This window comes from Falco biarmicus, chromosome 3 (genome assembly GCF_023638135.1).
Source record: "Falco biarmicus isolate bFalBia1 chromosome 3, bFalBia1.pri, whole genome shotgun sequence".
Lineage (NCBI taxonomy): Eukaryota > Metazoa > Chordata > Aves > Falconiformes > Falconidae > Falco > Falco biarmicus.
The window spans coordinates 33,829,573-33,855,733 of record NC_079290.1 but is presented as its reverse complement, the minus strand read 5'-3'; the positions used below and the strand labels follow the sequence as shown (position 1 = coordinate 33,855,733).

General features: G+C 35.4%; 1 protein-coding gene across 2 annotated transcripts in view; it reads right to left on the bottom strand.

Annotated features, from left to right (window-relative positions):
• MMP16 (matrix metallopeptidase 16) overlaps positions 1-26,161 on the bottom strand; it is a 194,117-nt gene that overhangs the window by 61,940 nt on the left and 106,016 nt on the right. For both annotated transcript variants that reach the window (XM_056330637.1, XM_056330638.1), the window contains one exon: positions 18,161-18,465. In XM_056330637.1, coding sequence (XP_056186612.1) covers positions 18,161-18,465 — 305 coding nt within the window. The remainder of the gene's footprint in view (positions 1-18,160; positions 18,466-26,161) is intronic.

Sequence of the window (26,161 nt, the reverse complement as noted above, 5' to 3'; positions counted from 1 at the left end):
AGTACGTCTTCCTTCCTTTGTCTTTTGGATATGAGTGATTATTCAAAAAACAAAACTAACTAAATAAATAAATAAAGATATTCAGCATCTGACTGCCCCTCTGGACTTAGTCAAAGCCCAAGTCTGAAAGGGAAAATGTATAACTATGAAAATTTCCACCTCCTGCAATGCAACTTGTAGCCATCAGGGGAGCTATTAAATGTGGTAAAGACAGCAGGCTTCGGAGCAAATGAATAAGGGTTGAAGGGAGAAGGTCACAGGAAAGAGCTGGGAGAATAATATTCTTGCCTGGGGTGACAGTAATTTAACAGGGAACATATTTTCTACTTGTAGTCAAATAGCCCCATTATTCATAACAATTTCCATCAAGAGTCATGATTGTCTCCAGGGCATCCTGAATTTAAACTGACCCAAATAACTTAGTACAGTTGAAACTGAAGTTTAAAAGAGTTCAAGATGTGTTGTCCGAGACCAGCACAGGTAGGACTTACTACTGCCTTAGCTTCTACCTTTTTTCCTTTGCAGATGATTAGATTTCTCCAATTAGGCAACAATTACTCGGTCCCTCTTTGCTTTCAGGAGCAGACTTGCCTTTAGCATCTCAGTGTTACTGTAACTAGCTACTGAGAGTGCACAAGGATAACCCTGAGTGCTTGCTCTTTCTCTCCAAGCTGCACAGAAGTGTACTTGTGACTGCAAGACTGATAATAGGGCAACTTCAGTTCCTTGGCCAGTGATCAGAGTAAGATGAAGGAGTGTAAAGGCAAGTGAACATTCATAACAGCTCAGGCTAGCTTTTTTATCATACTGATATTGGATATTTTTAAAGTATTTTCAGTCCCCGCCACTGAAGGAGAGTATCCCAAATGATTCTATATTTCACTACACATTACCAAAGTAGAAACATATATTTCTGTCCAGTTGGCAAAATGAAGCACCATCATAAAACTTTAACAACTCATAAATTACAGAGTTAAACTATGCATGACTATAATGACTTTAAAAGTTGCCACTGCAGGATATACAATGGTGAATATTCATTGTGATAGTCTCAGTTACGCCTTGTTATATTTATCTATAGAGTAGTGGAGAAATACTGGAAAATACATTTTCAAGTCCAAAACTTGTGCATCTCTGTTCTTGTGTTCTCCATTAGTATGGAGATTTGGAATAGCTGGATAGATGGATATAAGCTCAAAAAGATTGTGATTGTTTTTCTTATTTTATTTCAAGTTTGATTTCACAAGGAAAAAAAAATGAAACTGTGCATAAAGAACTAAGACAAAATGATTATTTTTATACTGACACTTTTCTCTGAGGCTATAAACTATTTTAGGCACTAAATCTGCCTGACTTTACAATCACTGGCCAAACTCCAGAATATAAATAGGTCTTAATATATCAAATATTCAACAGCCAGTACTGTGGAGCATGGTGTATAGGGAAGCCTTTTCCTGTAGCTAATATACACACTGTTTTTCACGTCTACAGATAAACAAAGCTAATACGTTTGTCCACAGCAAGCTATTAAGAAACCTGGTTCTGAAGATATTTTCCTGTTTTAAATGGTATGTGAGCTTAATTTATAAAAGCAATACCCTAATGGTTTAGCAGGCTTTTGATTCATCACTTGGCCATCTTTTTAATGCAGCACTAAATGACACCTCAGGGCACGTCACTTGGTTCTTCTCCTTTACATATGACAGCAACTGCTACAATACATTGTGAGCTCAAGAATTGTCCATCACTTAAATGCCATGTGACCTCAAATTTGAAGACTTTTCCCAGAGAAAAACAAAAAAACCCTAGAAACTGAATTTTAAATGGAAAACTGGAAAGCTAAAAGAAAATGTTTTATATATGGGCATACACTGTTTCTTCCAAAGATTATTCTATTTTGTTGTTCATGTGAGCAGATAGATGATTTCAGATTAAATCCGTATAAATCTGAAATGTAAATCTGTACAAGACTTCTATTACAGCCCTATTATCAACAAGACAGTACCTCAAAGTCAGGCTTACAGTTCATCAGAAAATATTACACAAATGCTACCCATGAACTTGTGTCTGATGTATTTAGAATTTGCATTTTCATTATTCTGTTCATTTTTACCATTGAATCATCAAACCAATGCTGCTAATCACAACTGGCTGAAATGCTGCAAACTTTAGAGTAAGATTCTTAGTCTACAGGGGGCGCGGGGGAGAAAAAAAAGGGAAGAAGTTTTATTTCTTTGTTATTATTATTCTTCCCAGAGGGGAAAGAATTTTGAACATACTATTTCAACAGTCAGTGATAAAAGAAGATTCTTTCTCTCTCTCACCTTATTGCAATACAGTGGAATTGAGCATATGCATTATGTATGCACTTACATAAGCACCATATATGCAGATAGATATATTTTATACAGAAGTATACATGAACCTAAATATAAATCACAGGCATACTCTTACCCAAATAAAGACTTTTCCAGTTTAAGAAATTACATACAGTTTCTTGACATTATCTCAAACTTCTGCCATTGGCACTGAAATTTGGTAGCTTGGTGGTTATTTTGAAAAGAATGTTATTCTAAAAGGTGTAGCTGAGATGGTACAGTAGCTTTGAAAAAATTAAGAGCAAAACTAAAGTTTTGTGGTTTTAAATGTATATATATTTATATTTAAATATATATATATAAATCTATAGTATACCAATATTCCATATGAACCTAGTGTGTCTATTTTGTACACACTATATTTTAATCATTTTTCAGTAACCTATCCATACATTTAGCCATTTTTCCAATGTGACAAAACAGAAGGACACAAAAATGTTTCTTTCACTCTATTATTACATACAAAAACATATACACTAAAATCTTTGTAAGCTGAGTTACCAATATATATATTTGCAGACAGAAGGGGAGGTACAAGCAGTTTGTTATATACAAAGTGTGTACTAATTACTCTGTGTATAATTTCATGCAATTTATACATGTGTATATATTTGAAAAACTATTCTATTTTTAAAAAGATCAAAACATTAGTATGAAATGTAAACTTGCTTGCTTGAAATTTGACAAGGGGATATTCCTATAAATCAAGACTGTCTTCAGATGATCCAGTGATTGCTGATGAGGTATGATAAAGACATGAGTTCAGAAGTTTGTATGTCCTTCCTGGCAGCATTCTACTGTTTCTGCCTATTGTGGGCATAATTTAGAAGTCAGGAGCCCGATAAACAACGTATTTGAAAGGAGCCCATATTCTTTTATAATACAGATCAGCCTGTACTTTAGAGGGCAAGAACATGCAAAACATAGCAATTTCTGCCTTACTACTAAGAATTATTACCAAGCATTCTATAACCTTCTAGTAAATAGCTTGAAATGGGTGGAATGAATTAGTTAATGTATTCTTAATGTTCTTTCTATAAAAGCATGAATGTAAGGATATTTCCATTTTGTTTCTCACAGTTTCAATCGCTAGTACTGAAAAATTTTGCAAACTATTCTGACTAGTGAATCAATACCAACTTCTCCAAAGAATGAGAAGTGAAGCAACTAGAGGTCATCCAGGGGGAGGTAAAGAAGACATGAAGGCTTGCTGCTTCCCAGAAATGTGTAAATATGATGGTATGTGTTTCTTCTGCAAATATAATGCTTATGGCTTCATTTCATGCTTTGAGGAAACCCTGCTGTGACAGTGAACCTAACAAACTAAGAAAAACTGCATTTATGAATCACTGGTTCCTGGGATTAACTTCATCATTCAGGTCGGCTATTGAACTTGTATACTACTCTCAAATGGCATTCTCATTCTATTAGGAATAAAGTAATATCTATTAACAGACTGAAAAGTTTTATTTTGGGTGGTTTTATGGTCATCTTTAGGTAATGACTATTTAAAATGAATTAGATTAAAATTATAATGGAATTTTGCATTTTTCTAGAAGAGATCTTCATAAATTGATTTCTCTCAGCAAGCTCACACTGGTAAAATCATTTGAAAATACAATGGTCATTGTCATAACATTACAAATGACCAGGTTGCTAAATAACATTTACGCTGGTTTTCCAGTAGTCTCAACACAATTACAAATGCTGCAAATACTGTAGCAGCCTTATCTATTTATACTCTTTCCCATCTTCTCTGTTTCTGTTTTTAGTTGTTGCTGTGGGAACAATAAGCTGGAGAAGTATTTAAAACTCTTTTGCAAAGGCTGTGAGAATGAGCACATGCTGGGATTGAAGATTTGGATATGTGCATCACAACGGCATGTATCACACAATTTTCAGCTATCCTCCATGGTCCTGTCCCTAAGGGTCATTCATGTGAAGGGAATGGACATCTTCCTACCACACTCGAGTGCAGTGTGGGTGAGAATAAATGTCAAAGTCTCTAATTGTGCATGAGTTCCTATTAAAATCAAATCCTTGCCTTTGACAAAAACAAATGTAGGTTTCATCTCTAAGCCACTCAGCTAAAATGCTGGCATGTTAACACTGTGACTGCTTTTGCCATCTTTTTTTTTCTCTTCATTTTCCCTAAAGTCCTGTGTGTCCTACTATAAACAAATATGTGTAATTACTAGGAGGAAGGTCAAAGTCATGCTGCCAATATTCACAATAGATGTAACTTGTCATGGGGCAAAAATCTGAAAGGGTCTTACAGATCACTGAAATCCCCACAATAAAATGTACATAAAATTTAATTTACGTGCAAATCTTGTGTTAGCTTTCTGCAGAGATAAATTTTTACCCTGTGTCAGTTAAACTACTAAGAGTAATTATAATATTCTCTAAATTAACACACATTAAAGCCATCAAAACCAGGTTATTATTCTTAACCTATCATTGTATCTACTTAACATGTACATGTGACTTCAAGCTTTTTCAAAGAGAAAAGAGACATTGTGTTGTATATGTATTTGGTAATTTTATAAGAACAGTTCTTTGTTCACTGTTATTTCCCTTGCTTAACTCCTACTAGAAAAAAAAAAAGTCAAGCTAAAATTGTCTATGGGTTTCTTCAGTTTTTGGGGTTTTGTTTTTCTCCCCCCTTGGACTGGTGGCAACAGAAGTGGGAATTTTGAATCTTAATTGGCAAAGTGTTTAGGAAAAATAAAAAACATCATTTAAAGTTCTCTGATGTGAAAAACAGATATGCTTTCTAAGAAGTCTGCAGACTTCAAAGGGAGACCTGATCCAAGTGTGTACTATATTCTAAATTGAGACAACTTCAAACTGAAGGTAATATATGTGGAGAAAGTGACAGAAAGACAAATTTGCTACCTTGATTTTTACTTTGTTAAAATTTACTCGTATGAAACACTCTGATTATTGGATAATCTGCTCCTATCAGTGGGTATATCCATGTAGCTGTTTATTTCATTCTAGCTAGATGAACCACTGTAAACCTCTTTAGCACTAAGAGAATACTGTTAGTTTGGCACTAGTAACTCTTAGCACTTGTTGGCATGGGGATGCCTCAGCACCCACCGTGGAGGGGCAGCTTCCAGGATGAATGATTGCAGAGGGCAGTCCAAAGGATGCTGGTGAGGCCAAGACAGTTAGGCATCCAAGCCATGTTCCTGGGCCTCCTGGCCTATGCAAGAGGATGTTTAGAGAGGAAGACAAAGGCAGAAATTAGCTGCCCCTGCCAAAGTGCAGGAGAGCTTGGACATAGAAATGTTAGCCAGGGCAAAGGTCAATCCTGGAACACTTTCCCTTCTGTGAGTTAAGAGCTCAGCAGGACCCCAGCCTGGGAGGACAGCTGCTGGCACAGGCAGGGAAAAGGGACAATGTCAGAAGTCCCATCTCTGATGGCTCTCAGACCAGAGCTCCCCACTGGAAAGCAGGGAGCTGAGTGCAGAGCTGCTGGGGGAACCTGCTCCCACAGCTGCTCTACCACAGCCCACACTCAGGAAGATCCAGGATCGTTATATCTCCATCCCTTCCAGCTATGACAGTCAACCCTGACAGTAACACAAGTGATCATTAAAACCACCGACCAGCTAAGGAGTGTCTGTTGGTATATATGCAGTTGCTAACTCTTCCTGAAGCTCAGGCATTCGTATTTGTATTGTTTCTGCTAGTACTGCTAGCAGGAGTACAGCTAGCAACATTAATCCTATGTCACTACCATATCTTCAGTTTCCTGAATACTCAGTGATAATCCAATTTCCTCATACTTAACATTGTATTGACTCCTACACTGCATCATAAGAAAGGAGGTATGTACAATTCTTAGGCAAACGAAAAGTATGTTTACATATTACCATATTAGCACTGTGCATTCAAAATTTAAGTGGTGCAATCCATTTGTGAATTACCATATTTAGACCAATAGGAGAAAGGTTTTCCTGCAATACCGAGAAGGACAGGGGATAGCCTACACCAGTAATTACCTTTTTTGAGTGTAATACTGAACTGTCCCCAAAACAGGCATCTCTACCACTGAGACAGATTTCTTTGGACCCCAGTTGGTGCTGTTATTTGGAAGTACTTATCACTTCAATTCTCCTCTAATCTGAAATTGCACATGATTCAACACCACTGGTGGAAGTCATCTCGCTACAGAAAACTGAATTGCAAACATCTATACCTGCACCTTTCACAGACAGTGATGAGAAACAGGTATTTCAGGACATGACTCATCTAGTTTCTTTTAGACACCTAGTGCAGGATGCAACAAATCTTACCCAGGAAGGCAATATATCTCTCCTCTAACTCTGAAAGGACCCTATGAGATTTACTCAGATATAAACATCAACATGTGGTCAGATTAATTCCACCCACTCAAGTCTTCTGGCTTCTGACTTAGGTCTTTTCATTTAAGTCCGTGGCAAAACTTTAGTTATAAAAATACAGGATATGGACTTAAGTGATATATGTACAAGACCAGGAAGCATTCATCACTGACTTGAACTACAGACTTAAACGGGTCCACCACAACAAAACATTTTGCACAAAACAATATTGTTCTTTTAATTTATCTGGTCTTTCTAGTCTTTCGGTTTTCATCTTTTTTCTCAGCCTGATGTTTTTAGCTGTAGATGTTTCCAAATATTGGTGTTAGCTGCTCAGGAATTTTTGAAACCCAAGCGATTTAGGAAGGAGCCTAAGTATAGATTAAAATATTTTGGCCTCAAGAACATATAATTTGACCATTCTGAAGTTAGCAATTGTCAAGCACAAATTACTCTCTAGGCTTGAAAACACAGATATTGTAAAAAATCTTTCATCAGTCACACAATATTCTTAAAAAAGTCATATATAATATTACCCTATATTTTAGGGATTTTTTACATTCTACTTTCGGAACAATAATCCATTCATTTTCTGCCTAATAGATAAATACATATGTAATTACTGTAAATATTTATCTCATTCTCTCAGGAAACTATGACAACATCCATAGTAATTGGCAACATGATTTTTCAGATTCTGTTTTCCCCTGGAAAGGCAGGGGAAAGGAGAGGGCATCACAATAATAATACTCTATGGAACATCTTTGGAAAAGTCAGATTTCCCACAGCTGCTGTCTTGGAGAAGAAGCCTCCATGAAGCGGTCCTAGCAGGAAACAGACTCAAAGATCTCTGGGTCACACAAGAGTTGGACTGCTAAGCCTGGTGCCTGCTTTAAAGCACAGAAATGTCACTTTCTACTTAAAGGGACAATCTGAGGATCATAGGTTGCTTCTCTTTCCTAAATTATTTTGACAAGCAGATTAGACTAAAAAGAAAAAAAATATAATTTCAAGCCATTCATTCCTTAGATGATTTTTAATTTGAGAATGATTTCAACTTAGTTCCAATAAAAAAAAAGTGATTTTCTCTTTTTTTAACCCAACATGTTTGAAAGTATGGCTTCTCACAAGCTCTCCACAGCAAGTTATCTTTCCAGAACCTGAAATTCAGAGTCTGGTGTGAAAGCTCACAGGTCATAAGGAAGTTTCTTTATTATTAACATTAGTTTTACTAGTATTATTTTTATATCCTCCCCCCCTCCAACTTTGTCATGTACAAGAATTATATGAAGCTCTCAGATTCAAGACTCAAACTTTAAATCTGCTAAGCTTCTTTCTAAGAGAAGGAAAGGTTAAAGCAGGAACTAGATTTATTTGTTGTGTGTGAGGTGCTACTTTTTCCCCCCCCCCCCTTGTCATTCCCACACAGTAACCATGTGTGAGGGGTTGTGGGGTCATGAAAATAATCATGAAGGGGCTGGCCCGCATTTTATGTATGAATTCATTCAAAATGCATCTTTTGCCTGGGAAAAAAAAAAAAAATAAAGCCTTCCCAATGATCTTTTCTACCATATTAGTGTGAAAAAAAAACAACCAAAAAACCAACAACCCCAACCAAACAAAACCATTCAAAACCATTGTTCATTTCTACTTACCAATGATTTTAACAAACGTTTTTCAACTAAATTTCCCCATGTTAACTCAGTACTCTTAATATACTGATACGAGCATCTGATCGAATGAATCTAGTTTGGGAAGATAAACTTATCTTCATTGTTGTGTAAAGAGTTGTTTGAGACAAAGACATCTTTAAAAAAATGGCAGGGTTTTTTTCTGTGAATGTAGGTGCTATCATTGCCAAAATTGTCTGCAAGGATCCATTCTGCCTTTCAGCTCAATGTTTCCTTGGCAGTGAAGTTGATGTAACAGAAAATGTGAACTTTCCTCATTTATTTCCACTCAAAGTCAGCCAGCTTTGTTTTAATACTTTTCATTAGCAGTTTAAGATAGGCTGGCTGCTTGCAAACTGAGGCAGATTGCAAATGCAGGCAGCTTGTTCTGCTGGTCCTGGTATGTGGGAAATAACCTCCAGTTGCAGTTTGAATGGATAACGGAGTTTGCAGCTTCTCTAACTACTCCATATAGGCTTGTTTTACCTACAGTGTGATAGAAGCAATATACAATTCAGTGACTCAGGTTACGCTGCCTTTTTTGGTTTATGACCTGCATCATGACCATCTTTGGCAACTGAGCTATAGTTTAAATATCACCTTGCTTCTATAGACACAAAAAGCACAATGTAAGATGTACGTATCCGTCTACATTTCCATTGTTTTAATTAAGAATATGAAAAAGTCCATCTTCTTGACATATTCCTCACCCTCTCTTTCTATTTGCATAATAGTGCACTTGGCAATTTTAGGCCAAGAAGGAAAGCTGGGAGCATGTTATTGCACTCTGATAGCCCCTGGGATGTGTTTAAAGTAGCCAGCTAAACACACATCTAGAACAAGGGACTGGATTCATCCACAAGACTGCTTTCACTGACTGCCAATGTTTAAAAGATTTCCTTTTTAATGACATGTAAATTAAGTGCTTTTCTCAAAGCTGAAAGGGTGCCACGTGAAAACAAAAAAAACAAACCTCCCCAAACTCAATAAAAATATGGTCATTACCTTGCCAACAGTTAATATTTTCCATCAGCTGGCTTCCAGCAATAAATGGGGTTTAGCTATCTGTATAGCCCTATGTCTGATGACAGTCCTTACAGACAGGGCTATTTATGGTTAATTTTTAAATCATTTTCCATCTTTTCAATAACTGAAAGGGACCTTTCTATTCTCAAGTGCAGCTTTGCATCCTATGATGATACATCGAAGGACACATTTTATGCAGCAGACACTGAATGTTTCAGAGTTACCATTAGATGTAAGATGTGGGGTAAGAACACGGAACAGGAGGGCACATGGACACCAAGCAAGTATAATGTATGGTAGGTTTGGGAAGTTTGAGGACAGGTTACCCTGTGAAGTTCTATCACAACTTTCATTTACTTACAGGGAAAGCCTGGTTTGCTTTTTAAATACTGAAAGCCTTGTGGTTTAGCAATAGAAAGTATTATCTGTGTTAGTTGACTCCTGAATTAAATTTCAGGGGGAATGGTGAAATGAAAAGAATCAACCATTACTCCATTTGTATGATGCTTGCAAAGTTCTTTTAAATATTATCCTGGCATCTTCATCATTGTGTTATGTTATACATGTAATAGTGGGGTTTTGCCATCTTTTATAATATTGATAATTCTCATTTTGCACTCAAATAAATTCAGTTTAAATAGAAGTTGTGCTTTCTTAACCTCACAACTGCATATGAACAAAGCTGTAACTCAATGGGCTAGGTTTTTTTATCCTGGAAACAAGATATGACAAAGGTCCATAAAAGTATGAATGGCACAGATAAAATGATTAGGAAATTATTTCCTTACAGTATGACCACCAGTCTACCTAAAGTGAATTTATCAATGGCAGGTTCAAAATTCAGAAAAAGGTAGTTTTTCCCATCTGCTTAAACTATAGAACACATTGCCACAGGATGTTGTGGATACCACATGCTTACATGAGTTCAAAAAGAGATTACACCAATTCATTAAAGGAAATCCCTCAAAGGCTATTAAACATAAAAATATGGCCTGTGGCTCTGAAATTCAATGAGCCACAGATTGCTGGAAGCTAAGAGGGAATATGCTGGGTTTTGTTGCCATATGCTTGCCCTGCCTTTATTCTCTTCCCTAGGTATCTGTTAATAACCATAAGTAGAGATAGGATATTTTGTAGGATAACCTTTGATCTAAACCCATGTTGGCAATTCTGTGTTTAAAAGTATATACACAAGTGTAATGCAATACAAATTCAAAGAAGATATTAATGTTTTACAAATTTATCCTTGTACAGAACTGGAAAACAAGTATGTGACAAATGCAAAGTCACACTTTGGTTACAGATCAAATTTGATACTGACAACACCTTATTAAAAATAAATAATCAATTAAGAGCACTATGCTTTATGAAATTAAAGTACTGGTAATATTGTAATACAGAGCTTCCTTTAGTCTGAAATGCTTGGCTTTCTAAACCATAGCATATGACGTGAGTACAGTTGGAGACACAGAGCTCCCTTAGGAGACTTAGTATTCACAACTCCATTGGTTCATATTTCCAGCAGCATATATTTCCTGTACTGTGTCAACCACACTGGCAGCCAAAAGAAATTTACTACAAGTTGATCTATGCTGTTCAGAGATCAGGATTTTCATAAATTTTTCTTGGCTGCCAACACAGTGCCCACAGCAGAATCTTATGCACTAACCAGAGTCCAAGAACATTACACTAGATGCTGTATTTTCATCAGGTCCAAGAAGCTTTTACTTGGCAATCTACAAACAAAATGGTACAAAGTGACAGGTTTGGTATTTTTCTTTTTATTGTTTGCAAAACTTGAATCAATTTTTGAATGCTGGAGAGTTAACAAAAAATTGCTGAATTCTTAGTGTTTCGGTTTTGTTTTCCTGAAAACAAGAGCTTCATGTATGTACAACTTAGAAATATTCCATATGAATGTAAACATTCTGTGGTAATATTCTCCTTACATTAAAATGTAACTGTACAGTAATGTATTAGTTCTATAATGGAGTTTCATTTGCTGTTACTTGTATATTCTTTGATGAAAGAACTGGTTTCTACAGAATATCAGTATGGTACAGTAGATGCCTTGGTGAATTTGTTACAGAGGTAAAAAATCAAGCGTTCTACTTTGATTTTTATTTCTCTTGCAGATATGAATAAGAAGATAAAAGTATCAAACTACCATTACTGATCTACTGTGTTTATCTAAGGAGAGCCTAAACATAGTTTTTGCCGAATATTTTCTCCCACTGGAACACAAAGTTCTATGGTCAGATTTCAGCCAGTAATTGGTACATTAAGCATCAAGTCTAATGTGCTTGAAATCTAAGCTCCCAAGAAATCCTTGTTTTCCCCAGGAGCTACTTCTAAATCTTGCGCTGTTTTAAAAAGCTGCACTTGTGTAAGTAGGTCAATCTTAAATTAATCTAGTTAAAAGTAGTGCACTCTCCGTTCAAACTGGTTTAACACTCCCTTAAATAGGCTTAGATGCATTCAGTAATTTCCCAGAAAAAAATAACTGCCTTAAAGAAGGTTTAAACTAACTTAAGTGCATGTAGCCAGGCAAATGAAAATCAATTTTGATAAACTAATGCAATTTTTTAAATACAGGCAAGAGTTTATGCCTTAAGTTAGAGACATTTACCTTCTGACAGATAGTAAAATGTGTTCATACACTCTTAGGTGAAGAAAGGAAATATATAAATCAAGAAGCCATAAAATATAAGATATATATTAGTAATGGCTTTTGCTCTCTATTAGAACATAGTGTACACATCTTCATCCATGATGGCCCTTTCTCTTAATGTCTTCCTTTCAGCGCTCTCTGCCATAATTTTTAGGATTTTATCTGAGAGCTTTCCTATATTTAATAGGAATTATGTTTCTAATAAATCACACAATAAATCCAGGGAAAAGAGATTGTTGGAAAATATGTAAGGCAATAGTGAGGAAGAAGAACAGATACGTATCAGTCATTATTCACAACTGGTAGGATTATTCTGTGTTTCATTCAGTGTGCAGGTAGCAGCGACCATTAACTGCAAAATTCATCACAGTCCTTTCTTTCTTTCCATGCCACTATCTGCCAAAATGAAACTTCTGAGCAGCCACTAGTTAAGGAACCTAGCTTTGATGGGCTGGGGCTGCCAGGGAATATCCAAATGTTACACAAACTTGATCCATGAAATGGCCCTTGGGGTTTGCAAGCAGAACTAGTCAACATACACAAATTTCTAAAGATGAGACCAGCTTTCTCTGAAGTCACTTTTCAGAAGACTGTTTTCAGACTCATCATCTGCCCCTTTCTTGGGTCTTACTTCAGAAGTGGTGAAGGGTCTGAAATTCATTTAGCTTTTGAATCTGTCTACTTTTAAATTACTGAGAAAACCACAAACTAAACTGAGAATAGTTCTTGTCCTTTCCAAGTTTTTACAAGGGATTCCTCAAAAGAACCCAAGCCAAACAAACAAAAAACCAAACAAGCAAATTCCACGTCCCCTCCAAAATACAGCAGCTAATGACCGTACAACATATATAGTTAATCACTTCAGAAGCATCCCCCTCTGTGTAGAAGGCATTTAGCAGCTCTTAGATCAAATGTTGCCTCCTCTCTTTCTTGAAGTTCAGTTATGGGAACCTTCAGTCATAGGAATGAGGCAATTAAAGAAAATCTAGTGAGTGCTGTATATAATATATGTCTTGATTTCTTTCTAATTTGCATTTTCTGAACTGCACACAGGAAAACTGGCCTACTGAAATTTTTATGGTTTTATCACCGTATGCTATTAACAAAGAAGAGCTGCAAGGTAAGCCCTATTCCTAATTGTGTCATTGCAGAAATACAGCTTCCATTTTTTCCAGTAGCAAACATCTATGCTTAGCAGACATTGACAGCTTTCAAAAGAATCTTGCTCAAAGTTAGAACAAAATAGGGAGAATATAAGCAGAAACAAATAATTCCTGGTCTTTTGATAGGGAAAGCATCTTATCTATAAGACCTTGTGAATGTGTTTGGCTCATCATGCTGCAGCACTTGGAGGATAGGGTAGGAGGAGACTTCAGGCTCTGAGGCATAACAACTCCATAATGAAGCAGATCTTCCAGAAATCTAGAACACTACTTGTTCTACTAGAATCTGACACTTCAACCACTAATATTGCAGGGCATCAAAAAATGTCAATGCTGCAGATTTAATAATGGACAGGTTAAGATAATATGTGGGAAAGCCTTGTTAAGGCTAATAAGAACACCATTTTCAGTTTCGGTACAGGAAGACAGGTCATAGGATAAGACTTTTCTGCTAGCTACTAGAAAATCTACTGCAGAGACAGTCCCTACCACTGCTGCTCCCTGGCAGTGATTCTGAATTTCATCACTGTGATTTGAAATATTGCAATTGAAAAATATACTTTGAAAAATATTTTTGCTGAGGATTTTGACAATAAAGTATCTCCAAAATATTGTCACTCTTAGCAAGAAGTCATTGTCCTTTTCTGGATTTAAATATATTATTCATTGACCATAAATTTTTCATTCAAACAATGAGGTGATACATACCACCTAAATGGATTGGAGTCATGGGAACAATGAGTAGCCTCAAGACTGGTATATTAAGATTTCTTTTTCATTTTTTTTCTCCACTTTTCTTCCTTTCCAGCACTTAAGTTCAGAAGGAAATAAGGATTTAAAGTTTTTCTTAAAAAGTGCTGATTTTTCAGATAGCTACTTATGTAACTTGATTTTCATCTGTTTATCTCTTTACATCTTCAAGTGTACATATTGTTAAAGATTTTCTTGTGATATTCCTATCCTTTCTGATCTGCTATTCTTGAAGAGTGTTTCACCTTCAATATTTGTTTCCTCTACCCTCTACTTCTACCACAGTATAATAACCTGAGTTTTAACTGAGACCGCCTAGGACCACAAGGTACTTCATAAGAGGTAATGAAGAAACCATCCTGTCCCAAATAATTTACAAACCTAAGGTCCTCATCTCACACTGAAGCCTGGACAGGCATAAAAGAAATGGGATCTACTACAGGTGAAAAGGCCTACTCCCACAGAACAACTTGGAAAGTAGATATCCTAAAAGAACAAGTGGAACATGAAGGCTGGCTGGAGGAAGGCTATGGTCCAATGCATACAAACACTTTGTCCAAAGTATTGGAAGGCTACCATTTCCTCACCTTGCAAAAAAACTCAAACAACTTTTATCTTCTAGTACAGTCCTCCTTCCCTAGCAAAAGAAATTCTGTCTTTGTTTCCATTGCTCCCCTGTGATGGCAAGTTTCTTGTCCTTTCTGGCCAATACTTCTGGCATCACCTGCAGCACTATGGAAGGAAACGGGGAGAAAAGACCTCTACAGCTCAGCTGCAGTTTAGGCTCCAGCTGTACTCTGCTTACATGTTATTATAAAAGCAAATAAACACATCATTTTAGAGAGCCTGCAAGTGTTAAATTGTAAGAAAGGAAGCTTTTTTCTTGAGTGAGACCCATTAGTCTTTGCTCCTACAAAGGCCTTATTCATTCTTCAGATTGAAGGAGAAGTCCAACCACAGATCTCTTCCCCATAACGTGATTGATAAGATAGCTCTGTGATCCACAAAAATATACCACTGAAGTGAGAACAAAATAAAGCAGCACTGCACTGGGGAGTTGTTATATTTCCATTGGAACTGTCCTTTCAGTATAGAACGTTATTTAAACCAAGTAAAACACAAGAAAATCAAGCTAACATGATAAGGAAAAAATCCCCAAAATCCACAAAACCAAAACCCAAACCTAAAGTGTGAAGACACTGCAATTTACTAGACAGGATAAATTACTGTGGGAATTAACTATACTCAGAATACTGAATTTGTATATGATTCCTTATTTGGAATGAAAACTATTTCCAAACAGACAACAGTTTATGAAAGTGTTCCAAGAAGTTGCTGTCTTTTCTGAGGTAAACACTATGCAAATTCTTTTCATTAGACAACATTACAAGGTGGAGAATGAGGCTAGTACTTTTCAAGAGGACCTTACATTTGCATTTTTGATGCTAAATAACAAAGTTGTTCATGTTTTCAAATAAATCTGAAATAATATAATAGGAATGTGAGAAAATCAGCCCTTTGAGACAAGAGTTAATTTTAAAATAACAATATATCAAATCTTTTCCCCCTTCTATTGGATTTTGAGTAACACTATATGAAGATGACTATTGACTATTGGAGCAACAAACCTGGAAAAAACAATGACACTCACCTGGGAAAAATTACTCATAGCTAAGATCATAAATATAACTTTCAGCCTCCTGCTTTTCAGTGCTCTAAGGCTGAGCTCAATATGATAGGGAGCCTAAGAGAGCTGTAAGTCCTTTCTTCCTGTCAATCCCAAATGGCATGCTTGTCTTCTTTTTCCACCCGAAATTTTTTTTCCAGTCACAAAAAAAAAATAAATCTGGATGTTCCTTCAGGATTCCTAGACATAAGCTAATGCAGTAAGATCATCAGCAGAACCTGGCCTACCCGATAACTGGAAGTCACGGATCAGACAAATAGACACTATGCATATACAGATCATCTGCACATATGTTGCTGTTTCTGGAGTTATAATGACATACAGTTTTTCTCTGGACAATAGCTATGACCTAAGATCCCTGGTTCATACCATCTCAACAATGAAACTAGGAGTTGCCAAAATTCTTCAGAAAACTTGTGATGGTAAGATACTTATTTTAATTATCATGCATTTTGCACAATTTTTCCAGTCATAAAAAATCCTCAGTTTTCCTCCTTGACTATTTCATTCTAACAGTAATATATCTTTCTCAAAAAAGTATATATGAGCACACCAAAAAACATAAGTTATTAAATTTACAGAATAATTTTCCAGTGATACCTACTAAACCTTCATGATACAGATAGCAAAACTTTTTTTATTATAAAAGTTAAATGTTCTAAGATACATAAAAGCATATTTTTAGTGATAGTATAATTTTATTTTCACTTGATTTTTTTCCTTCAAAATATCTTAAAATTCATTAATGCAATAAATAGCTTTTGAAAACTGCTCTACAAAACTCAACCACAAAAAGGCATATAAAGACATGAGTGCCCTTTTGCACGCTGAAAATTGTTCAGGTTAAAGGAGAAGGAGATAGCCAGAAGTTTGCAAACTTTCATACAGACTATAAGTATCTGTATGCAGAACTGCTCCAAAAGAGTTATTATGTTTTAAATTGACACTTGACTTCAATGTACACCACCTGTAGATTTTCCTGAGTGCTTGAAGTAATAGCCTCAAAACATTATGTGCAGTGTTGGTCTTCCACTGAGGCCCATACAACCATCTTAATTTAGCCTCACAGTGTTATGACTGACTATGTACGTGAACTGCACATACAGAAGATTGCCACTGTTGTTTCTTTGAGCTAAATTTGTGAAGAGGGCAAATACGAGCAGTGGAATACCACAGATTTTGCTCCAGTAAGAATCTAGGGCTTGTTCCACGGGAGATCAGCTTCTTGAACCCATTCTGCTGCTAAGGGCTTTCACAGTGCAGCACACTGCTCTTGCTTCACTGACTCTGGCACAACAGAAGTATTGCACCATTAGAACAGTCACAATGCCATATTTATATTAACTTTATTGCAAACTCCAGACTACAAATACTGCTACATAAAAAAAGCTCTGAATTTTGCTTGAAATATCTCAGGTGAGAAAGGGAAAGGAAAGGGATTAGATAAAGCCTCTCATTCACAAATTCAGTGTAACATTGAAATATATGAGTTCTGTGCTCCTTGTCACCTGTATCATCTTTTGTGTGCCAGAAACAACTTCTTTGTGCATCTGCGCATCCTGTTTTGTGCAGTTTGCTGAAGAGACTCTCTCAAACTCTATGTAACTGGCTTAGAGAGATCTACTAGGACAAATGGGGCTGCTTGCAACAAAAACCTGTCAAAGCATCAAACACAGAACATCTCTATACACAAACTCTTTTTTGATACTGTTGTGCACAGATGCTAGCTTTAAATTACATGTCATAGATAATGGCAGTAATATAGTCACATGAACTTGGAGCTCAGCAAGGGCCAGATTACAGTTCTGTGAAGAGTAACTTTAAAGAGTATTTTTAATCTTGATTTGGTAAATTTTTGTTTGACTGTGGAGAATATACAACTTAAGTAAATTGGAATTATTGTTGGAATTAACAATTCCAAAAGATGTTAAAAAGTTATTGGGAAACACTAACTCTGTTCTTGCAATGGCATTTTTAAGAGTTGACTTCAAATGCTGACACTGCAACACCATAAAGAAAAACTGAAGACTAGTTTTATGTACATTGGTATCCAATGTATTGGTGGCTAGTCTCAGTTATTCTTAACTTCTTTTATATCACTGCTAAAGAACATTCCACATTTTCCCTAAACCTAAATGAAATAAATATAGCAAACAATATAAAAATGAAAGTAGTTTATGTAAATGTTCAGCTGCACAATGTTTGAATGAACACAAAGTTTCCTGAATAGAATTCAATGTTTTTCAAGAGAAACACATTTTCATACTGTAACTTACATTTAGATAGAAAATTTTCTACCTCAGATTCTAATAGACCAATCAACTGAAGACTTTGCTAAAGTAGTGTGAACTTAGGAAAGAAATCTATGTGACTTTAAGGACAGGGAAGCATGGAAATAGTTCTGTTAGCTGAAAATGCATGCCATTTATATATTTTGTTTAAACTGAAATCTTCTCTTACCATCATGGTTGGGATTTCCCAAAGTCCATGGCTCATCTGAGTCAAAATGTGTGTCTCCCCCAATTCCTGGCCCAGGGAAATATGCATGAGCCAAAAATCCTCCCTCCCCATCAAAGGGAGAACTGTCTCCATGAAAACCTGATGCAAAAATGATTGTAATATCCACGTCCCTCTTGCCATTTTCTAGTTCAATATAAGGAACTTCTTCAAATGTTAGAGGAGTTACATTCTGCCACACATCAAAGGCACGGCGAATGGCTTTACGAGTTTCTGCATCACCTACTTTTGGAGTGACGTTCTTTATGCTGAAAGAAACAGAGAAAAGTTAAATAGATTAAATTTGACAGAGTGGTAAGTGACACTGCTTATATCCCTTTTCCCCTAATTTTTAAAAGCACTGTGCTTTTAACAAAAAGTGCTAGTCTGCCATCATATCCTTTAAGAAAGAATATTTTTAAAGAAGGTGGTGCAAAATTATTGTGTCAATCTGTGTAGCCCTTTATGCTAGAACTTAGCGCATGTTAACTAGGTTACTCTCAGCAGCACAAAAATCTTATTTTTAGAAGATTAAAAATATTTTAAAATGAAAAATTCTTAACAGTGGGATAACCACATTAATCAACCACTGACTGTTTACCTCCTGGACCACAATTAGAATCCATCACAGCTAAAGAACAGAATGCCGTTCCTGATCAAAAGAGAAATGTTTCCAGTTAAATGAAATTTTAACTTCTTAGTGAGTCTATTAACAATAGCAAAGCTCCATACTGTGACCACCAACCAGTATTCACAAAGACTTAAAAACAGTTCTGGTTGCATTTGTGACTGGATAGATAATTCCTTATCAGAAACAAAGCCCTTTTATTTCAACACAGGCTAAGACATCCTTTCATGATCTGATTACTTCTATAAATCTTGCATAAAACTGTAGAATGCCTCAGATAAATAATTTTATAGAAGACAATTATGTGCTAATTCAGAAATATAAATTCAAACAGAAATTTCAGTCTCCCACTACTTCTTCAAATTACACACATAAAAGAAAAGCAAAAGCCAATCACATTTAAGTTCAGAGTCACCATTACTAGTAAATTATAGTGGAATCATCTGTAAAAAATCAGCAACTTTTTTTTTTTATTTATTTAAGAAAAGAATGGCAATAATAAATTTCAGACCTATCCAATATCCTCCAGAGTTTTTACTCAATTCATATGGACAACAAAAACTCTGTTAGATTTTTGTCTGTTCTGAAACTGCTGCAATCAGATGCTCTTTGTTCATTTGACATATGCCTGAGTGAACGTCCAGCACAAATGTAAGAAATTACATAGTTCTAGAGTATATGTAAGATTTATGTAAGTTTACACAGCATGGCATGTTAATAGAGAACAAAAATATTTTCATGAATAAACCTGGAATGATTGATTTGTTCAGTGTATTAAATGTGCTTGATGACATATTTTAAGTTTATAGAAATGGAAATAAATCCTTCAAATCTAATTTTATAGATCTGACTTCACATATATAATACATTGTTCATAGGTTCATATAGAAAACATAAAGTTGCTGATTTTAATGTCCACGCAAAAATATTCTTGTATTGAGTCCAATAATGCTAGTCTAACCAAAGCGTTATTTCTTTTTAGGTAGTATGCATGTTCCAAAGGGATACAAAGCCAGATTAGAAGATTGTATACTGCAGAGAATCCACTGCTTCACTTGATATTTTGTTCCATAGATTATTTAACCAGTCATTACATACTTGTGCCTAATCTCCTATTTGTGTGGCTTGTAGCATTGGTCCTTGTTCTGCCTTTCTCTTTTGCACACATAAACTTTAAGAACATTTTTTCCCCAAAGAAAAGACATTTAAAAGACATTTCTGTACTGCAAACTCACTACCTTTTTGTTGTCTCTTTGAAATTGTTTCAAATCTTTAAATGTCTTATTATAAGAGGTTTTCTCCAGTCTATTAAATATTTTCTCTGATTTTTATTGAACTTACTTCAATTTTGCAGTGCATTTTTAAAACTGACTCTGTCACAACTATAGTACTGCAGTACTGACCTCACTGTCAAAGAGAAAAACTCCTCTAATCTGCAGGCATAGCCTTACTCTATATGATATAAATGTCATGTGATTCAAATTGCTTGGTGTGATGCCCTTTCTTCATAGTTATTTACTCATCAGTAATTGTATGATCAATTTTGTGTAGATTTTCAGGTGATTAAAAAAAATATTGGATGCACTAGACCAACTATCAGTCCCTGCAGAACCCCTCTCTGAAAGCTCCCTCCTTTGTGAATTACTTTTTGAATATGTTTTAGTTAGCAAGTTCATAAACTACTCATCCTGTGCCCTTTGAGAATGTACAGGATTTTACAACCAGAGTGTCATATGGCACTAAATTGAAACATCTCACAAAGGCCCACTTACACTGCTACTACCAAAAATTCGATAACAGTTAACCTGTTGCTATGCGAAGAATGCCACTTACAAACATGAATTTGCTCTTAGTCAGTCCTCCAGTGTGGTCACTAAATCACATGATTTGTCTCAAGCACAGTTCATTGAAGGATTAGAGCCTCTGTTATTTACTACATATAATGAATACAGCAAATGAATCAACAGGCTTTCATAGAAAATAGAGTATGTCTAGAAAACTGATATTTCGATGGAGGAAAAGTTCATCTGAAAGATACACTTGTGGGTTTTTTATAATTTTGTATTTAGGAACCTTAGTAATGGGTCAAAGTCACACTTTGGGGGTTCTAAACAGAGCAGAAGGACGGTGTTATACTGTTATATGGAATATGAGGAAATGGATCAAAAATATTAGAATTTTGTATTGGTGGTAATTTGATTAATTACATGGTCTAAAAGGGTTTGACTCACATTTTAAGCCTTATCACTTTACATGTTTTTGCTTTTTCAGTATATAGAATTAAGTTTTAGTCATTCATTACAAATGAAAAATTGAGCCATTTTGCTAGTTTCACACACATTAACTAGGGATGATTACCTATGATGGGAGGCCTTTTCCAGGAGAATCAGCCATCAAATTACTTTTGAAATAGCATCCTACACTGTCAAGAAGAAAGATTTTTCAAAGCATACATTCTGTATTAAAACAAGACAGATTTCTAGCTTCCAAAACAACTTTCTGGAAAGGGCAAGATTATATGGAAGATATAGCTTTTAAAAGAAATGAAATAAATCAGTAGTTATTTGAATATAAGAGTATTTCCAGAAAATGATTGTCCATTTTAATGTACTTATGCAAGCCATTTTAAATCCTAAAAGGAAAAATTCCAATACTGTGTCTAACACAAATGTTGATGCTGTCTAGCTGGGAACTTTGCTTAGAATAATGCACCAATGTTGACATATGAAATCCAGATTATTTTACAGTTCTTTCATGATGTTGATCATATAACCTCAAAGGGGAAGGACAGTAAGATCAGTCCAAACAGACAATGTATCAACTATCCAAGATTCTAGGACTCATCTCTTAAAAGTCTTCAGTTTAGACATGTCACTGCAATAGCCAATAAAGTCTTATATGAACCCTTTTCCTATTACATATGGCTCTTCATCTTAAACTGAGAAATCACTTGAAACAGCTGTAACTGTCACTGATAACAAAAAAAGAGGAACTGGGTATTTTACACTCCACGTATCCAGATAATGGAGCTCAAATAAAAATAAGTGGAGGACATGCCCACTCAGAACCACTCCTATCGCAAGGTGGCAGAATTGCAAGGCAAAAGCCATCACAATAAGAAAACGTTTCCTAAGTATTACTTTCCTAACCTCCAAGTCCAGTGTTCAGTTCACAGAAAAGATGTTCAATAGAGAGAGGGATCCAGGGCTGACCTTGACAAGATCAGCAGTGCAGCCTTATAAAGAGGCTGAAGAATATACTCACAATTCCTTCCAAAGGGAAACCATTTTAATAAGCAAAAGATGATCTGTAGATGAAACATTTACTTCAGTGTCATTGTTTACAAACTAGAAAACTGATGTTTTGTACAGGTTTTGAAGGCTGTTATATTTAGACAACCTGAGCTATGCATCAACCGAATACAGTGTTTTGTGGTTATTATTGCTGTTTGATACAAATATGGTTTTCAACCTGATAGTTGCTTTAGGTGTTACAACTTTTATATTCATGTCTTGCACAAGAAGAATAAGATTTCATCAGTGATATGCACATTTAACACTGATTTATTATTTCTACAGATGCCTGAAGAGTCTTGTTTTGGAGACTGTTGAATTCTAAAATTCAGAGTCCCATTGATTTCAGAAAAGCTTTGGGTTTTCCTTCCCCTCCTGCTCCTTCTCCCAAAATACCCTCAAAAAAATTATCCATGTTTCAGTGACACATTTTTGGCTGCAACAGCTTCAGGAACCTTGCAAGGCTGTCAGGATATACCTCACTTGGCTGTGTAAAATCAGTCATCTGAAATTTAAATACAGTACATTAAGTAACACATATTTGCCATTAAATTTCACTTTTTTCTTTTTCTTTCCTGTGCTGTCATTAGAACAGCTCGCTATATTTTTCACGTAAATTGCCATCATTCTGTATATAAAATCAACTCTTCTGACTCAAGCTAGACCCAAGAGGCAGTTCAGCAAAGGCTAGATAAAGCTCAAAACACATAAAGCTTATTCTTACAGCTTACCTTAGCAGTAATGGCCTCCACAAGAGTAGTAATAACTTAGTGACAGACTTCTTTATGGCCTGTAGACTTTTGATACTTCTATTCTCCACTGCATATAATAAATACTGGTTTTAAATTGGTTCTATGCTCATTTGTGCATTATATCCAGGGTACAAGATTAACAATATTTTACTACCCTGTTGTGCTGATTAGACTGGATACTAATGAGTGCTTTTAGAATTATCAGGTAATGATAATGATGCAAGATGATATTTTATTTCTTTAAGAACATAAAGATAACAACTAAATATAAATGAGGAATATTTCTACAGTCCCATTTCTCTCAAACATTCCAAGATTTTCTTGGAGCAAAGTCACAAATTGGAAAACCCATTCTAAAGAAAGAATGGACACAGAAGATAAAAGAGCAGGAAACCCAACTGATTTGGTAGGTAAAAAGATGTGGTCAGTAATCTGTTTGAAGCAAACCAATTATAGATCGGTAGTTGATATGAAACAGTTAAGATAAAATGAATTGAAACACAGCTTAAATTTGAATAACTTGTTGAAACTACCTTCTTATTGCCATTGCCTTAAATCAAGCCTAAACTGAAATAAGGCATTTCTATTTATCTATTTTTTTAATGCCACTGTTACTTTTCTTGAAATTAATAGATTACTTCTGGGCAAAGGTATATTTAATTTTGCTCCACCATTTCTCTAGAGATACTTTCCATCAAGTTGCTTCATTAATCTCTCACTGATGTGGGCTTTCTTAGATTCAACTTCTTTCCAGTCTCACTTTGCTAACTGTGTATCTATAACCTAAGAATGTTTCTATGAAAAGTGTGATCTCAGTTCATATAGCTCTTGCTCCAGATGGTTAAACCCAAGTCAGAACTATTGCTTTTGATATTCTTTTCCTGTGACCACATTAAATCAACCTACTGCTGCCACTTTGGAAAGAATTTGTAATTGTCTTGCCTCTTCAGTCTCATGGGTAATATTCTCCCCATAATTCATTAAAAGGAGATGAAAAGTGGCAAAGATGAGACTTCCAGGATACAAAATACTTGACAGATAAATACTTCTACAGGGAAGATGTTCTAAGTAATCTCATGTCATATTTTACTACCAAGTAATTTAAAATTAATAAAATGCAACATAAATATTTACAATTATAGAATATTAATATTAAAATATTTAATTGTTACAGCATTGCTGAAGTAGATAAGTATTAAATGAGTACTGATATTCTAAAATTTTCAAGTTTTATATGAAAAAGACACACTAACTACATATAGCGAAGAGCATTCTTTTGCTAATTACACTGCGGAAAATCATAACTAATTGTCTTAATTGATTGTTACGTAGGAATCCTCTCTCACAGCTACATTTATCTAGACTTTGTTCATTACAGAAATTTTATAATCACCACAGTGTAGTTTATCTCTTTTTATTAGGTATATTTTACATGTCCTCCCCGCTTCCATTCAGAGGTCTGAAATGCTAACTTATATAATACCACTAACATAATACTTTAAGAAAAGGCCAAGCATTACCTTTAAGTTGGACTTTGGAAAAACACCAAGCTTTAACAGAGGGATAAATATGCTTAAATCAACCCTCAGGAACTGAATTATTCCATTTTGTTCAGATTTCTAAACATTGCCTATAATGGCAATAGCAGGTAGATAGCAGACACTTTCATGTGTACTAGAATTGCATTTTTTGTGGTATTTCTGATTGAAAGATGATAGGAGATGCAGTTATAATAACAAAGGAATGTTTAATAGAGCCTTAATTAGCATCTAATTCTGCATCCATGTTTGCTACAAAAAGCTAATGCTTAGTGTGAGGAATCACACCATCCTTGTCCCATTAGTCCTTAAGGGTTACAACCCTATGGTGGTCTTAACAGTTTAGAACTTTATAGTAGAAAATAAGTAGTCTTCCTAGTATAAATTACTATTTTCCTAGATTTGCAGCTATAAATCATCAGAGTTCCAGTAAAATACTTAAGTAGGAATGTTAAGAACTCATGGATGTGTCGTTTTGAAAACATCTGTTTTCAGAGAACCCTGAAAATTTCCTCACCACGCCACTCGGAAAACTTTCCACATCTGGTGGTATCACTTCTCAATACAAATCTGCACACATCTTCTCTGCTACTGTGAGGAGCTAAGAACCTCAAACTTCATAACTGACTTAAACTGGTAAGGTAGGATTCTAGAACATACAGTTAGGTATTTCCACTGCCTTAAGGTCTTGTAGGCCTCATATGTACATAGGGAAAAAACAGAGTGCAAATGCTTCCGGCATCTTTCAGAATACATTAGTCAGGTACAATTGAATTAAAGCATTAAATATTACTAGCATATTGGAAAAAAAAGGTTTCAGACATTTCAGTTTTTCACAAATTTGTTACAGTCAGGATGTTCTTGGCATCTCTGAAAAACAGCTAAAGGGAGCCTACAAGAAAGCTGAAGAAGGACTTCTATACAAGGGTGTGTACTGATAGGATAAGGGGTAATGGCTTTAGGCTGAAAAGGGGTAGATTTAGATTAGATAATAGGAAGAAATTCTTGACTGTGAGGGTGGTGAGACACTGGAAGAGCTTGCCTAGAGTAGTTGTGGATGCCCCATCCCTGGAAGTGCTCCAGGCCAGGCTGGATGGGGCTTTGAGCAACCTGGTCTGGTGGAAGGTGTCCCTGCCCATGGCAGGGGGTTGCAACTAGATGAACTTTAAGATCCCTTCCAATCTAAACCACTCTGATTATTTCCCCTTATTTATGCTTTTGATTTTGCATGGAAAAATACACATATGTCTTGATGTTGAGTATAGCTGTATATTTCAATAATAATGCAGTGTGATCATGATCACAATGGAAAGCTTGTGTTATCATTTCAATATGGACACAGAGCTGACCTGTTTTTTATTCATGAGCAAACTGAAATCAAGGAAAATCAGCTTATACTGACTTTGTGACAAGTATGATTAATAAGGTGTGCAATTCCTTGATTTTGGAAATACTTTGTAAATATTCCTCTGTAGCAGTACACTCAAAATATTATTTTATTTGAAAACTTTATTGCTACTTTGAAACAACATTATTTTCTAAGTTGTTTCTAAATTCAGTATTTTCTTATTTTTTACCATGGTTTTTAAATATCCAATAAAAATTATTTTCCCATATTCCATAAAATATGGATCATTCAGACCACAGAAACAAAACTCTATTTTTAACAACCTAGATAGAACTTTTTATTGCATACTGAAGTTCCAAGCTAGCATTACTTCATTTAACTGGACAGTATCAAGTTAGACGTGTCC